The sequence below is a fragment of the Rissa tridactyla genome, chromosome 9 (genome assembly GCF_028500815.1).
Source record: "Rissa tridactyla isolate bRisTri1 chromosome 9, bRisTri1.patW.cur.20221130, whole genome shotgun sequence".
Lineage (NCBI taxonomy): Eukaryota > Metazoa > Chordata > Aves > Charadriiformes > Laridae > Rissa > Rissa tridactyla.
Genome location: NC_071474.1, coordinates 48,326,108 through 48,341,958, shown reverse-complemented (window position 1 = coordinate 48,341,958; position 15,851 = coordinate 48,326,108). Strand labels below are relative to the sequence as shown.

At 55.4% G+C, this 15,851-nt stretch overlaps 1 protein-coding gene across 1 annotated transcript; it reads left to right on the top strand.

Moving 5' to 3' along the window:
* The first annotated feature begins 813 nt into the window (after nt 1-813).
* LOC128914865 (endothelin receptor type B-like) lies at nt 814-15,610 on the top strand. Its single transcript, XM_054214535.1, has 8 exons — nt 814-1,090; nt 6,122-6,649; nt 8,170-8,282; nt 9,442-9,646; nt 10,596-10,745; nt 11,507-11,640; nt 12,224-12,332; nt 13,022-15,610. Exons 2-8 carry the CDS (start codon nt 6,200-6,202, stop codon nt 13,169-13,171), a joined length of 1,311 nt encoding a protein of 436 aa, XP_054070510.1. The 5' UTR covers nt 814-1,090; nt 6,122-6,199; the 3' UTR covers nt 13,172-15,610.
* Nucleotides 15,611-15,851: the final 241 nt, after the last annotated feature.

Genomic DNA, 15,851 nt, shown 5'->3' with positions numbered 1-15,851 from the left:
AGGTCTTCTGCCCTGCAGCTTGAGCAGTCGGACGCTAATCTTCACCAAAATGAAAAAAAAAAAAAAAAAAGGGCCTCAAGTTGTGCCAGGGCAGGGTTAGATCAGATATTAGGGAAGTGGAGTGGTGGAGTCACCAACCCTGGAGGTATTTAAAAGACGGGTAAACGTAGTGCTTAGCAACATGGGTTGGTGGGGGGTTTTGTCAGTGTTGGGTTGATGGTTGGACTCGATGAGGTGAACGGTCCCTTCCACCCTGGGCAATTCTATGATTCTAAAATGAAAACCCGTGAAAAAGCACCAGTGCAAATTCTTGTAGATGGGAGCATGGTCTGGAACCTGTTCCCAGCCTGTTTCACCTGGACCAGGGCTCGGGGAGACCACGTTAGAGGGAAAAGCGAGGTTTGTCCTTCTCCAGCACCTTGGTAAGGACTTCTCACACTCTGTCCTCTCTTCTCGAAGGGAAAGGGCAGGTCCCCTCTGCCTTCCTTCCAGTACTCATCTTGCTCCGGACCATCTCCCCAAAAGCTCCGGGTGGAGCAGCTGGCTTTGCACAGCCTGGGCAGAGGAGCCTTTGATGTCTCTTTTCCCCGGAGGTGGCCGGGGCTGCAGCTTCCTTCACCCAAGCGCAGCCATGGGGCTCCCCCGAGCCCGTCACAACAACGTGCCGAGCAGGCAGGCTGCTCCGTGGTCCTGCCCCCAGCTCCCTCCCTCCCTCCCCTCTCCTCCCGCTTTATTTGTTTATTATTTTCATCTCCTTCGCCCGAGCTGTCCCGCGTTCCTCCTGCTTCGCCCTCCTCCTCCATCCCCGTCCCGCGTGTCACCGATTGGTCGCGGGGGCTGCGCTCGGGGGGAGCCCTGCGATTTTCTATATAACCCCCCGCTCGGTGCAGAGAGACCTCGGCAAGTCACGAGCGGGGAGAAACATTCCCCCGAGCACGAGCCCACACACAAAAGCAAACTCCGGGATCTACAAGGCTGCGATTCCGCCAGGGCCCGCGGGACATGCCCGGCTGCCCCTGCGGGGGGAAGGAGCCCTGAGAGGGGGAGAAGCCGATCCCAGGAGCACCCGAAGTTCGTGGGCACGACGAAGGTAACTTAACTCCAATGAAAAGCTTTGCTGTTCCGTGCACTAATGTGCAAACAAAAATGATTTTGTGCTTCAGGGCGAGTTTTTGCACGTTTTTCAGATGCTGTGCGAGGTTTTTTTGCAGGTTTTTCAGATCCTCCTCCTCAGGGGGAGGCGTTGAAGGGACCAGGGTGCCTGAGGAAGGTCCAAGAGGTGGGCAGGGAGAAGGTGCACGAGAAGAATCCAGCACACCTCTGTGGGGAAGGTCTCTCTGCTTGCGGGCCAGGTCAGGGAAGCAGCTGGGGATGTGGTGTTACCGTCTGCCCTTCTCCCTCCTGTCCCCCACCCATGGCATCTTTGCTGCCAGAGATGTTTATCCCAGAGAAGGTCTGGTTTGGGTTTGGTGGGCTCGGTGTGGCAGGGGAGCGCCAGTGGAGCTGCAATGGAGGCAGCCTGCCCTGCTGCGGGCAGGAGAGCAGGCAACACGCTGTGGTGGGAGAGGCTGGCCTGAGATGAGGACGCTGCCTGGGATGTGCTGGGCTCTCCTGGGCTCCCAGGCAAGGGGAGCCACAAGCCCCCCAGCCCACGCATGGCACCTTTCCGACAGGAGCGGGCTGCGCGGGGTTACAGCAATGGTTTCCAGTTCGTCTCCTCCCTGGGAATCATTCTCTGATGGCCACGTCGTGACTCCAGTGGTCTCAGCTGCCATTTGGACTCAGCACAGCGTAAAGGGCATTTCCACTTTCATGCGCCTAAGCTGTTTGCCAACAGGAGAGCCCCGGCCAGGCAGGTGGGATGGGGACGGCCCCTCCGGGCACCAAGTCCCTTCCCCAGATGGTCAGCAACACGAGCAAAGCTCAGAGGATTTTTGGGTCAAGTGATGCTGGCTTTGGCTTCACACCTGCTGGGCTTCTTGATTCTCCTGTGCCTCAGTTTCCCCCACAACCGAGAAAGGGTTATGCTTTCGAGCACTCTATGTGAGAGGCAGCACGGAGGGCGAGAAGTAAATGGGCTGTTGAACAGGAGAAAACAATGCTTCTCTTTTACTAAACCGCTGGACTTTAAGGCAAGACAGGGGAGAAGGGCTTTTTCCTTCAGCGGGGCCGGGCCGTGGGCCATGTCCTGTGATCCTCGCTCACATGAGCTCTTCTGCCAAACCCCCGGGGGCTGAAGGGCCACAGCAGGCTCTGCACTCCTGCTGCGGGGAGAGCTGCTGTGGAGGGCACAGGACACCTCCCAGGGATGCTCTGGTGCCCCTCCGTCAGCTGCTGCCTCGAGCAGCCACCACGTTCCTCCGCGTCCCCAGGCAGCCCTGAGTGGCAGACGCTTGTCTGTGCCATCCAGAGCTGCTCCCTGAGAGCTGCCCGGACCCTCAAAGATCCCAGGCAGGAATTCCGAGCTGCAATCCTGTGGGCATAGTGTGGAGGAGAGGAGGGCATCGATCAGGGCACCTGCCCACAAGATAACCACCCCTGGTGTAGCCTGGGGCAGGACAGAGAGCTGAGGACCTTAGCAAGGGCGCAGCCAAAGTCCCTGCAGGGAGCCAGAGCGGGGGTTTGTGCCCAGGTCTCCAACGACTCAGGTTTGTGCTCCTCCGGGTGATTTATCCACTCTCTGCCCTCCGCCCCTTCCCAACACAGCTGGGCGCCCAGCACCTGGGCAGGAGTCGCAGCTGAGAGTAACATCAAGACAGGTGAGAGCGAAGCCCACCCTGGTCAGCTGGCTCCAGGACAGCAGCTGGAGGGGACGCCCAGGTAAATATCAGGAAGATGGTGGGGCCGGAGAAGTTTCTCTGCTCACCAGGTCCCAGATATGGGGTGTGCTGAAGGTACCAGGACTTCCGTAGCCACCAAGGACAAAGATTGTTCCAACAAGCTGGTGGGAGCATCGCTCTGCATGCGCTGAGTGGTGACAACTTTGTGAGCCCTCAGCTTTGACCAGTGCAGCTTTGACGAGGCTCCTCCTTGTCTGGGCTCCTTAATACCCGGGTATTCCGGCGCATAACTTAGTCCCTTCCCGTAGTATTTTGTACTGGTTATCCGAGGTGACAAGCCGGCCACCCCACCGCCCCCTCCTTGGGAAATGAGCTCTACCCGCGCGGGAGGGACAGCACGGGCTGAGGGCTTCCCCGGTCTTCAGGTCAGAGATATCCCTCAGTGACGGGATACCTGGTGCCTCTGAGTGCAGGGAGCTTACAGGCCAGATACGGGATGTTCCCCAACCGTCACACGGAGACTCCTCTCTAAATGCTCTCTGTGCCATTGAAAACTGCTCTTTTTTTTTTCCGCCAGAGGCAGGCAGATGACTTGGCCGTGCCTGTTCTGGCTCACACCGATGCGGCTCATCTGCAAGATAAGTTTGCAAAGCTGTTCGAGCCTGCACAGATAAAAGGCACAGAGAACGCGCAAGATTGCTAAGCACCAGGCATGAATATTTTAGCAGACAGAAGCATGCCTCTGGTGAGCTGAAAAGAAAACTGATGGGATCTTTAACTTTCCTGCGGTGAAACCCTGTAGGCTGCTGTCACAAGGATTCAAACTAGTGAAGAAACATCTTTAAAACATGGTTGTTTTAACAGAACTGAAAACTTAACTCTCTAGTTCATGAGGTCTAAGCTGTGACTGAAGGGGTTTGGTTGTTTTATTGCCTATATTTGGCACACAAGGGAGAATGAATTTTAGGCTTCCTCCTGACACTGCTTGTTCACAGTTTGAAGTACCAAGGGCCGGCTCGGAGGACATAAGAGGGTCAGGAAGGACCAAGCCTGATATAGACTTTCTGGCAAGAGCAGTAGGGTGGAACTGAGAAAAGGGAAGGTCTGGTTAGGCTGGTTTGTTGGGAAAGAGTCCAACTTCATGCCCGTTCTGCTTGGAGCCTTCCAAACAAGCAGAAAGGCCCGGGCATTTCTACAAAGCCTGGCCTGAGCCCGTGGCACACGAGGAATGCACAGCAGCATCTCGAGAAGCTGTGGTGGTACCTGGCGGGACTCGTGGTTGGCTTGGCCATGCCTTCCCAGCGTGGGCACAGCATGTTCTCACCACACACGCGCCGCTGGTCCTGGGGTCCCCCCCGGTCCTGGGCAGCGGGAACCCTGCTGCAACCCCGGTGTGCCGCGGCTGGATGGTCCCGGGGAGCAGATCCCCCGGCTACGGCTGGTTTGGGCTCAGGTCCCAACTCCACCTGGTGGAGATGGAGACTGAAGTCCCATCTCTAATCCCAGGCGGGAACCCCCATCCCTGCCCAACGGGCTCCGCTGGAGCAGAGCCCATGCCGGGGGAGCCTGAAAAGGCTCCTGTTTCTAGTCTCGGCACCGCAGTTTTCCCTCCCTTCAAAGCTGTAAAGTTTCATAGTTTGAAAAACACGTTCTTCACCCACTGTGACGGGGACAGCCGAGGTCTGTCCCTGTCTGGGGCACAGACTGGCAGGGTGCTGACATCTTCCACTCCCTCTCTGGGCTCACCTCCCACTGGTGGCCATACCTGGGCCATCCAGAAGCCCCTTCCACAATTTCACATCGCGCCAGGACAGTGCCGCGGCCATCCTCAGCTTTCCCGCGTGGCTGCGGAGCAGCAGCTTGGCTGGTCCTGCCTGAAAGCATCGGCTGAGATTTGCAAAGCAGAACCCCCTCCGGTGATATTTATCAGCAGTGCTCCAGCCTTGGTGAGCTGGAGAGACCTTTTGCTGTGCTCAGCAGTCAAAACTGCGAACAGCACGGGCAGATTTATATCCCTGAGTATTGAGCTGAATGGGCACGGTGGATTTGGAAAGGAAGTGGTTCAATTAGCGACAATAAGGATGGGGAAGGAGGGGCTGTACTGCTCGCACATAAATTGGAGGAAGATGCCAGGTATCAATACAGCGTTTCTGGAAAAACCCTTGCAGTATTTTCCCATCACGGTTCCCAGCAGGGGACTTTTCACTGTGCGCTGAAAGTTGGCACATGGCAGCCCGTGGGATCTAGGTGGAACCAGGGGATCTTTCAGGTCGCTTCCAACCTAAACCGTTCCCTGATTCTCCGATCTGCTGAAGAGTGGGATGTTAGCGCGGCTCCAGCTTTCCCCTTGGCACGAACTGGAAGAAAAGGCCTGCTGGTTCTGTGCACCCCAAGATGGGCTTGGCAGAACCGCCCAGGCGATGAGAAGCGTCCCCAGGGCAGGTGCCCCAAAAGTGCTGCTTCGAACCGTCAGGAACTAAATGAGAAGCGTGGGGCGGGCGTAAGGGAAAAGTCAGGTTTGCCACGTGAGCAGCAAAAGGAAGGTGCAACAGCTGATTCAAGCCACCTGTTTGAGAAAAGGCAGTTTGCCCTCATTTGCTGAAATGCTGCGTAAGAGGCACAAGAGACTGTTTGGTTTCCTTTTAGTTTGTTTTACCGATCAGGCATGTTTAATTGTCGCAGCAAAGACTCCCACCCACAGAAGTCGGCTGCTTTGACCAGATGGGATCTAATCTGGCATTATTTCTGATCACTGTGATGACAGACTTTCTCCAGCAATTCCTTTCGTAGACTCATAGCATTTTCTGGTAAGATCATCGAGTCCAACCATTGACCCAACACTGCCAAGTCCCCCACTACCCCATGTCCCTCAGCACCACGTCTGCCCGGCTTTTTAACACCTCCAGGGATGGCGACTCCACCACTGCCCTGGGCAGCCTCTTCTGATGCTTGACAACCCTTTTAATAAAGAATTGCTCCTAATGTCCATCCTAAACCTCCCCTGGCGCAACTTGAGGCCGTTTCCTCTTGTCCCGTGGCCTGTTCCCTGGGAGAAGAGCCCGACCCCCCCTGGCCACCCCCTCCTTTCAGGGAGCTGTAGAGAGTGAGAAGGTCTCCCCTCAGCCTCCTCTTCTCCAGGCTGAACACCCCCAGCTCCCTCAGCTGCTCCTCACCAGACTTGTGCTCCAGACCCCTCACCAGCTCCGCTGCCCTTCTCTGGACACGCTCCAGCCCCTCAATGGCTTTTTTGTGGTGAGGGGCCCAAAACTGGACACAGTATTTGAGGTTCCTCCTTCCTCTGCTAACCAAATTCTTTCCCTTGTCCCTTTCTCCATCTGTAGATCCAACTAAGACCCAAGCAAGGACGTCCCACGAGCACTGCAAGGACTTTGGCAACCAGCTTTGCTGTTCCGTCCTCAATGGCGAGAATCCCAGCTCCCACCACTCTAGCCATTTTCCTGACTTGCCTCTTCTCCGGGGCACACAGCCAGACCCCAAGGGCTTTCCAGGAGAGCACCATCCCCTTTGAGACACTTGGCCAGGAGCAGGCTTACAGTCTGGTCCAGCCAAGCCTGTTCCAGGATGCCAGGCTGTCAAACCACTCGGAGAGCCTCCCCAGGAGCACCAGCTCTGAGCCGCCCCTGCTGCCCGTGTGCGTGAAGCCTGCGGATATCAGACACATCTTCAAGTACATCAACACCATCGTGTCCTGCACCATCTTCATAGTGGGGATCATCGGGAACTCCACGCTCCTGAGGATCATTTACAAGAACAAGTGCATGAGGAACGGGCCAAATGTCCTCATTGCCAGCTTGGCACTCGGAGACCTTCTCTACATCCTCATCGCTCTGCCCATCAATGTATATAAGGTAGGCTCCACGCGGCACGTGAGCTGCGCCAGCCAGGCCATTGCTGGGCTGGTGTCTGCTCTCACCTGCCTCGGTGCCCCGGGGAATATCCGTCCTCTGCTCTTTATTGCAGGCCCCATTTTTGCAAGGGCGAGGGAGAGGGTGTTTCTGCTCTCCAAAGGATGAGAAAAACATAAACACAAAAAGCTCGGAGTATGTTCCTGGGAAAGCAGAGGTGTTCTCAGCTACAGCTGTGTTATGCACACACACACGCACACACACGAGCACACAACCTTCCTCATCTTTTAAATCTCATCTAAAAATCACAAGAAAAGAATCACTCAGCGTCTCCTGACATTACAACCCCATGTTGATTTCAGCTGAGCAAAAATTATTGTTCTCGTGCACGGGGACACTTCTCCCGGCACAGGCCGGTTAACCAGCCTCAAGCAAAGAGCTTTTTTATTCTAGCTAAACGTGAAGGCTCACCCAAGAGCAAGGAAGAGGGCTGTATTGTAAAGGGGCTTCTTTCACAGACACTGCCCTCCAAACGAGCGAGAAGAGGCACAACAAATAATCAGGAATAATCAGGATTTCCCTAGGCCACCTGAGCAACCCCTCTCCCTTCCGCCCCTCTCGCTTCCAGCTGTCTGTTGTTGCTTGTTTGAGAAGCCCAAGCTGACTGAGAGCAACCTGGTCCTCAGAGCAGCCCCGTTCCTTCCTGGTGTGTCTCCCTTGCGACACAGTGACAGATGAGATGGGCGCAACACCCAGGTTTGCGGACCAAAGGAGAGGGCAGGACTGGTGGGTTGCCTTCACCTGGGGCCCTGATGCCCAGGGGAGCTTCTGGATCGATTTGTTTTGCTGCCAAACTAAGGAGCTTGCGCTGGGGGGTGGTTCTGAGCAGGGGTAACCGTAGACTGGGGTCCAGGTGTCATGGGGGTACGAGGGTTGCGAACCCAGGCTCGCTCTCATCCTCATGAGTTGCGTAGCCTGGATTTCTCCTGCCTTTAGGGCATCTTGTCCCCACCGACACCCTCTGCTTACCCCAGCTGAGCCTGGGGCCACGGTGCGCGTGTTTTATAAGGAATCTAAGTGTGGCAGATGGTCAGAGTGTGGTAAGGGCTTAAGACCAGGTGGCTTTGAAAGCCACCTGAAAGAAGCTGTCCTTGCTGGGTTTTGGCTGTTTCAGAGAATGACACCCATTTTCCCTGTGAAAGCAACCCGAAGCCCATTGTGGCGTTTAGGATTCAGATCCATCCAAAACCACCCAGGGTATGGATTCAGAACCTGGTTTCTGGACCATCCGCTCACCTATGTGACAACCCATCTCACAACCAGCCCTCGGGGAAACGAACGGTTCCCAGTACAAACACAAAATACCGGAGAGCGCACACCGCGTAACCCCGGCGGAGGTAACCTCAGAGTGCTTTCAGCTGCTCTTTGTGGGCTCCTCGCACCTTGCGGGTAACCACCTGCTGTTACGGGAAGCCGGACACGCTTCCCCGAAGCAGCCTGTTAACCCTGCGGTTCTTCCCCAGCTCTTGGCAAAGGACTGGCCCTTTGGCGTGCAGGTGTGCAAGCTGGTCCCCTTCATCCAGAAGGCCTCAGTGGGCATCACGGTCCTCAGCCTTTGTGCTCTCAGCATCGACAGGTAAGAAATGACTTCTACAGCTGCACTGCCCAGCCTGACCCATATTTAACCACAGCATGTCCCTTTGTGACCTGAAATAAAAGCCCTCAAAACCAAAAGTAGAGAGGAGATATTGCTTTACTCGACATCGGGTGCTAGGGGGAAAACCCACAAATGTAGCACCCCTTACCGGGGATATTCACCCATTATTTATACACACAATACTCTCATAATTCCTCCTACCGAATCCATAACTCCACCCAGGCTCTATTCATTAGGATGACCCAATAGTCTTTTTGCACACGCGTACCAAATTTTGCTGCATCGGCAAAACACTTCTGCGCAAGCGTGAGTGTCTCGGTGGCCGTCTGGGTGAGGAGACCCTTCCTCACGTTATCTTTTTAAGGTATCGAATCATCTCAGGACAGTAAAAGTTTGCTGTAAGTTTGCCAACTTCTTGAAGATAATAAGGGTGTTCTTTGAAGCAGCCGTAACTCTGTCCTAATTGGTACACGCGTACGTACTTGACGTATAGAAGAACCTTGAGGTGATTAACTACTTCTTGTTGTCCCATCCTTGGTGATGAGCTACTTCTGGCTGTCTCCTCATTATTGCTATCTGTACCATCAGCTCAGTGACTAACTATTTTTTTACACAGTAAGAAGGTCAGTAATTAGCTATTTTCTCACACAGTAAGAAGGTTAGCAAGAAACAATCATTTTAGAAACAAAGCAGAGGCCTGTCTTTGGTAACACCTTCATTGTGACCACAAGGCGGGCAGCTTGGTCCCAGGCCAAATTCAGAGATGGGGACAGGATCCTCTCAGGTAGGGTTGAAATCCATTGGGAACTGACTCTGGTGACAGAGTTCAAATCCTGCTGCAAAAGGCTGGGGTGAGGAACATGATGTGCTGGAACAGCTGCTGGGGTGGTGGGGAAGGGAAGCACGTCCCCAGTGGCAGGTAGACATTGGCCAAGGGTAGCTACCATCACATTCAGCCGTTGAGCCTCCGTTTCTGATCTTTCCCGTTCCACGGAAGGGGAAGGTTCAGGGGTGGAGGAGGAAGGCAGAAGAGAGAGAGCCTTTGGGGACAACTCTAATCTGCACCTTCTCAGCCCCTTCCTGACAGTTGCTTTTCTCACTCCCATCTGCTCCTGATGCATTCCCACACGTTGGGCAGGTACCGAGCGGTGGCGTCCTGGAGTCGGATCCAGGGGATAGGAATCCCCATGTGGAAGGCAGTGGAGGTGATGCTGATCTGGGCAGTGGCCATTGTGCTTGCAGTCCCCGAAGCCATAGCCTTTGACATGGTGGAGCTCAGCTACTGGGAACAGCACCTGTGGGTGTGCATGCTTGCCTCCGAACAGAAATCCGGCTTCATGATGGTACGTACGCCGCCCCAGCCCAGCTGCAGCGCGAGGGAGAGGGAGACACAGGCAAGCAGGGCACCCTCCCTCCTTGATTAGGGGATCGCTTGCCGCCGTAGATGGCTTCTTATAATCATAGAATTGTTTAGGTTGGAAAAGACCTTTAAGATCATCAAGTCCAGCCACCAACCCGACACTGCCAAGTCCACCACTGAACCGTGTCCCTCAGTGCCACGTCCACACGTCCTTTAAATCCCTCCAGGGATGGCAACTCAACCACTTCCCTGGGCAGCCTGATCCAGAGCTTGACAACCCCTTTGGTGAAGAAATTTTTCCTAATATCCAACCTGAACCTCCCCAGTGCAACTTGAGGCCGTTTTCTCTTCTAGCCCTCGGGGCGAAGACAGGGAGCGCGGTATCAGACAAAGCACAGAGGACCCAGCGTTGTGGTGCCGTGGGGCAGACCTGCCTTGAATGTGGGGTCAGAACACGGTCAGCGGGTCCTTAAGCTGTGTTGTGTCTGCACCCTCCACATCGGGAAGCTTCAGAAGCTGCTGCGCTGCCCCAGCAGGGCAAAGAGCGCCTCCGCAACCGGTCTGCCTGGGTCACCTTTGTCACGGGGGCAGCTGAGGGGGAGCGAGGGAGTTAAGACCTTCACAAGGCATCAGAACTTATCCCACCGTGTCTACAAAATAAGCTCCTCGCGTTACTTGCACGGGAGCGCTGGGGTGGGCTGGCAGCCAAAGGTAAACCAGCCTTCGCCTCTCTAGGTTAAACCCGCGCAGCAGCCCCGGGGGGGGATAATCCCGCGTGCACTTAGCGCAGGAGCCGTTTCACTTTCACACATCCCAAGCGCCTGGTAGAGGCCAGCGTTGGTGTCAGGGACTGGGTCAGTTCATGTCCCAGTTACACTCCCCTGCCACACACACTTTCCCCGGTTTCCAGTTGCTCTTTCTTTTGCATGCAGTTCTACCGGGACGTGAAGGACTGGTGGCTTTTCGGCTTCTATTTCTGCCTCCCCTTGGTGTGCACTGGCGTCTTCTACACCCTCATGTCATGCGAGATGTTGAGCAAGAGAAATGGCATGAGGATTGCGCTGAACGACCACATGAAGCGGGTAAGAAAAGCAGGAGGGCAGAGACTCTGATACTTCTCAAAACAGGAGGGAGGGAGGAAGGAGCACTGCCCCAGGGGGGGACACGCGCCTGCCCCGTAAAGCCACGTATGAGCCGACACAGCCGCACAGCGGCCAACAGATGTTGGCACGTGGATGCAGATGCACAGGTTAAACCGGGGAGATGGGCTTTCAGCTCTACAACCTCCCGTCTGAGGGACAACCCAAACCACTAGCCTGGTGGCCGTGGACCAGCTTGATTTTCAATTTCTTATGGTCATTTATCTCTGGCCGCGCTGTGCCAGCCCAGATCATGCCAAACAGGACCCAATGCTGCATGTGCCATATGACAGACAAGGGGTGCAGGGACAATGGTTGACTGTCCCCTCCCACGCTTTGCAGAATGATCCCTCGAGGGGGACCAGCTGCAGTGTGAAGGGTGGATGGATGAGGCCCCCACGTCCCAGGGAGTATCACCCCAGGAAAGTCACCAGGAGCAATGGTGGGAAGGGGTGGGAAGGAATCTGGTCCATATCGTGCTGCTGGTACCCTGCCCCTTCCCACTGCCTGCATCCCAGGGCCCTGCTCATGGCGGGGGAGTTGGGACCTGCAGGTTGTGCTTTGGAGTCAAAAGGGGTGCCCAGCCCTCGTCAGAAATTGCTTGACGGGCCCTTGCTCAGTGTGGGGAGACGGTGCTTTGCTCCACCCGCTCTCCGACGCTCAGCCAGACCATCGCCTCTCCCCTGCCCACCTTCTCTTTGCAGCGCCGGGAGGTGGCCAAGACCGTGTTCTGCCTCGTGGTGATCTTCGCGCTCTGCTGGCTGCCGCTCCACCTCAGCCGCATCCTCAAGAAGACCATCTATGACCAGACGGACCCCAACAGATGTGAACTGCTCAGGTAGGGCCACCAGCAGGAGGGCATGGTGCAGGAGCCCCTGTGGGCACCGGCAGAGGCTCTGCTGGGCTGCAGGCTGGCGGAGTTGCCTCCCAAACACCTTGTTTCAATAGCTCCTTTTCTGTCAGGCTCTCCTGACGGGCACAGAGAAGGGGTGTGGGGGACCATAAGAAGAGAATAAATTAAGTTTTGAAATGTCTCTATAAAGCGCCGGGTTAAAGAGGTCTCCTGGGCAGGGGAACTGCAGCACGTCTGAGGGCTGTGCACTTTCTGCCACGTCGTAGGTGCCTGTTTCCCCCTCTCCTCTTTACCCATCACAGCAAAATCCAGCTCAGGCCACACACTGCTACTGTGCTTGAGTTTGAGAACATCAAAGTCACCAGGGGGAATCAGTTCTTACACTTTTGGTTTCCTTGGGAAATGCTCCTCGCTGCAGGAGGGACGGCTTTGGGCTCACGTCTGTGGTATCAGTCACTGCTCCTCCGGGGGAGCAGGTTCCAGGCCAGGCAGTTTGGAAACTCTCCCTCAGTTCTCCGCTCAGTGAGCTTCCAACATGTCTACCCTCTTCTCTCCCCTCCTGCCTCAGTTTCCTCCTGGTGATGGATTACTTCGGGATCAACATGGCCTCCCTCAACTCCTGCATCAACCCTGTGGCGCTCTACTTCGTCAGCCGGAAATTCAAGAACTGCTTCCAGGTAGGGTTGACCCCTCCAGAGCTCCTGGACGTGGCGACCATTCCCAGGCACCATTCCCAGGGTCCCAGCTCCCATGGACCAGGCACAGTGCAGCAGCCCCCAGGATTCCCCTATTCGCTCATACACTGATCATATTTCTACTCCCAGTTTTCCCCCTGCTCGGTGCATCTCTTCCCAGCTTCACGTATGCTAGAGCTTGCCGCCCTGCGATGGGGAGGCTTTTGCCAGTGCGGGACCAAAGACAAAGCTAAAAAGGTCCCTGATGTTTTGGATCGGAAACATCCCCACAAACCTTTTCAGGACTAGTGGAGCCCTGAGGATGGGATGGGATGGGATGGGATGAGAGGGGAGGGGAGGGGAGGGGAGTCACCTCTCAGCTGCTATGGCAAAAAGGAGAGTTGAGCCCAGCTAAGCATCACTCATATTGCCTGTCCCCCAGGACAGGAAAACACAACTGCAAAAGATACCCAAGATTTCGGTATCTTCGTTTCCAGTCCCCACCAGCCCTATCGTGGAAAACCTGCTCCCAGCAGATCTGCAGGACAGCAAGGCTCAGAAGTGCAGGCTGCGATTCCCAGCCTGGCACGGTGCGGGTTGACTCGCCAACATCAGGAAGGGACTATTCCCTCCTCTTTCACCCCGTAGCCCACCCTTGTAACCCCTCTCTCCACTCTCCTGTCTCCTCACAGTCCTGTCTGTGCTGCTGGTGCCAGAGACCGGCCCTGAGCATCACGCCGACGGACGAGAAGGGCTCTGTCGGGAAGTGGAAAGCCAACGGGCAGGAGCTTGGGCTGGACCGGAGCAGCTCCCGCTTGAGTAACAAGTACAGCTCTTCCTAAAGCCATCAGCCGCGGGGCCGAGAGGAGAAGGCACTGTGCCCAAGAGGGCAGGACCCCTCCATTTCTCTCGCACGGCCGTTTCCTGGCTGGGCCTGCATCGTTTCTGCCTTCGTGTCGTAACCCACCTGGAAGGAGCTGCAGCATTTCACGGGCCCCTGGGACTAGCTCTGGACGCAACCTCTGAACCACGCCGATCCGCCCTCTGGGCCGAGTCACCTCTGGAGGAGGGGGAAGGGGATTCAGATCCTTGTAGGAGTTTTTGTTTCCTTGCAGGAAAACCAAGTGACTTGCGGCCATTTGTCTCGGGTGGAAACGTGGGGTGGGGAGATGTGTGTGAAAAGGGAAGGAAGGTTGAGATGTGGTCACCTCGAGATGGATGTGGGATGAGGAGGAGAGGGACAGACCCATGAGTGACAATTTCCAGCTGAAAAAGCCAAAGAAAAGCTTTGATAACTTCCCTTATCGTCTCCCTCTGTTGCTGGGACAGTTTGTCCCTGGGCAGAGCGCCAGGATAAGATCCAGACACCGCGTATGTCTGGTAGACCATCAATGGCGTGAAATCGCCTCCTGTTCCTGGTAGGGAGAGATGGGCAGTAACTTGGCTTCACGGTGTGACCAACCTGACCTGGGAAGCCCTACGAGCGCCCCTCCTCCTCACCTTTTCCTGGGAGATCTGCCCCAGGCCCCTCACCCAGGGGTGATGTTCACCCCACCTGTGTACGGCACAAGAAAGCGATTGTATGTGACCGAATGGCTTAGGGGACCAGACATCCTTGGCAGAAGGTAGTGGCAGCTTCCAGCCAAACCACCGGCTCCAGCTTCCCCCTCCCCGGGGGCAGGTGAGCTCCCGGCTCGCCCAGCACCGTTGCTGGCCCAAGGGGTTGCCCTTCCAGGGAAGGGTTTGCAAGCCCAGGAAAGGGAAGGCAGAGATGGCTCAAATCCGGATGAGGCTGGGACCAAGGAACCAGCCCTCACCTTTCCAACCCTCCGCGTAACCTGGAAGCGGAAAATCTCTCCCTGCCGCAGGATGCAAGGCAGAGGATCCCGGAGATGTGCCCTTCCAGAAGAACATCCAGCCTTGACCCACGATCTTCAGCAGCTGGAAAGTCCACAGCCTCCTTCAGCCGCCGGCTCCTGGGAGGGGCATCGCCCGCAAGACCACAGCTCTGAAGGGAAAAAAGGGATGTCCTGCGTTTGGATGCCCATAATTCATCTTCCTCCAGCCAACAAGGCTGAGCTCCAGCGGGGCAGTGGGGCTGGACCCCAACGTGCCTTGGCCACAGCACTGTGACACCAGGGTTCACACCACTTGTAAGGGGGACAGAGATGTTCGTCTTCCTCATGGTCAAACCAAGGTGGAAAAGGCAATGGGGAAGGTCCGATCTCAGCTGGAAGAGCTGCTGGAGCCGACCGAAATACGGCAAAGAGCTTTCACAAATTTACTAGTTAAAATAATTAATCCCCGAGTGCTTTTCCAGCATGTTTCTCTAAAAAATCATGCTTGCATCTCTTGCCAAAAGTTTAAGAAAACCTATATGAGAAAGTTTTAGTTACAAGGTTTTTGATCATTTTTCTGTTGGTTTTTTCTTCTCTCTTTTACCTCTCTCCCTTTCTTTCTGCTTTCCACTTTTCATCCTGTCATGGAAAAAAAAACGGAGAGAGGAAAAAGGGAGAGGAGAAAAGACCTGCAAAAAAAAAGCAAAACATTTTCCAGGTGTTGGGTATTTTTTTTTAGATTTGTTTTTACTGAAATGCAAATGTTTTACAAACAAATCACATTTCTGAAAGACAAAGGGGTTTCAACAAAACGGGAAAGTCTGAGGGCCACGAGACCAGCACGTTTTCTATAAACTTGCCTACCCAGGAGGGCAGATTGGTACCGACGTCCGCGGCTGCGCTCTGCCCCAGGGCTGGCTGCGCTTTGCTGGTGGACACGTGAGGTCAGCGGAGAAAACGTACAGAGACCGAACTGTTCCAGCCCAGACACCTTAGTACAACGGTATTTTTTAATGATTGTGTTTATAAAAAAAAATTTGAATTCTATGTATTTCTCTATTTGTCCACGTTTACAGGCAAATGGATTCTGTGACTTCAAACCAGCACCGCGTACCGCTCCCAGGACACAGCGGTGGGGACACCAGTGGCACATCAGTCCTAGTGCCGTGTCTCCCTCACGTCCTTCCCTACCCCAAATTGTGTCAAATTCCGTTCACACTGGCCCGGCTCCTTGGTGATCTCCGGCCGGGATGAGCCCGGCCCTCTCCTTCGCACCAGGACTGCCCTGCCAGCTGGCAAACAGCCACTCGGGAGTCATTTGCTTCACGTTCCCACCTGCGCCATTGCATCTCCGTTGGCATTCCCTAAAATTCCTGCACGCGCCCGAGCCCTGGGTCCAGCGCACTCAGGAGGTGCTGGGGCAGCACTCCGGGAGTGCCGGCGGCTGGGAGGGAGGGTGGGAAGGGACAGATGGGATGTGCCGACCTTTCCATCTGCTGCCATGTGCGTCACCGGGGGGTTTCCACTAATTACATCCCTTCAAACAAGGGTCTGCTTGTTGGGCCATGCAACGGGGAGGCCCACCGAGGGGTCAGACCCCTCGTCAGGGAAAGAAGTCCCATAACAGGCAGTATTTAGGCAGCTGACTGGGGCGCTCTGGCCCTATGGGTACAGTTTTTCTCCC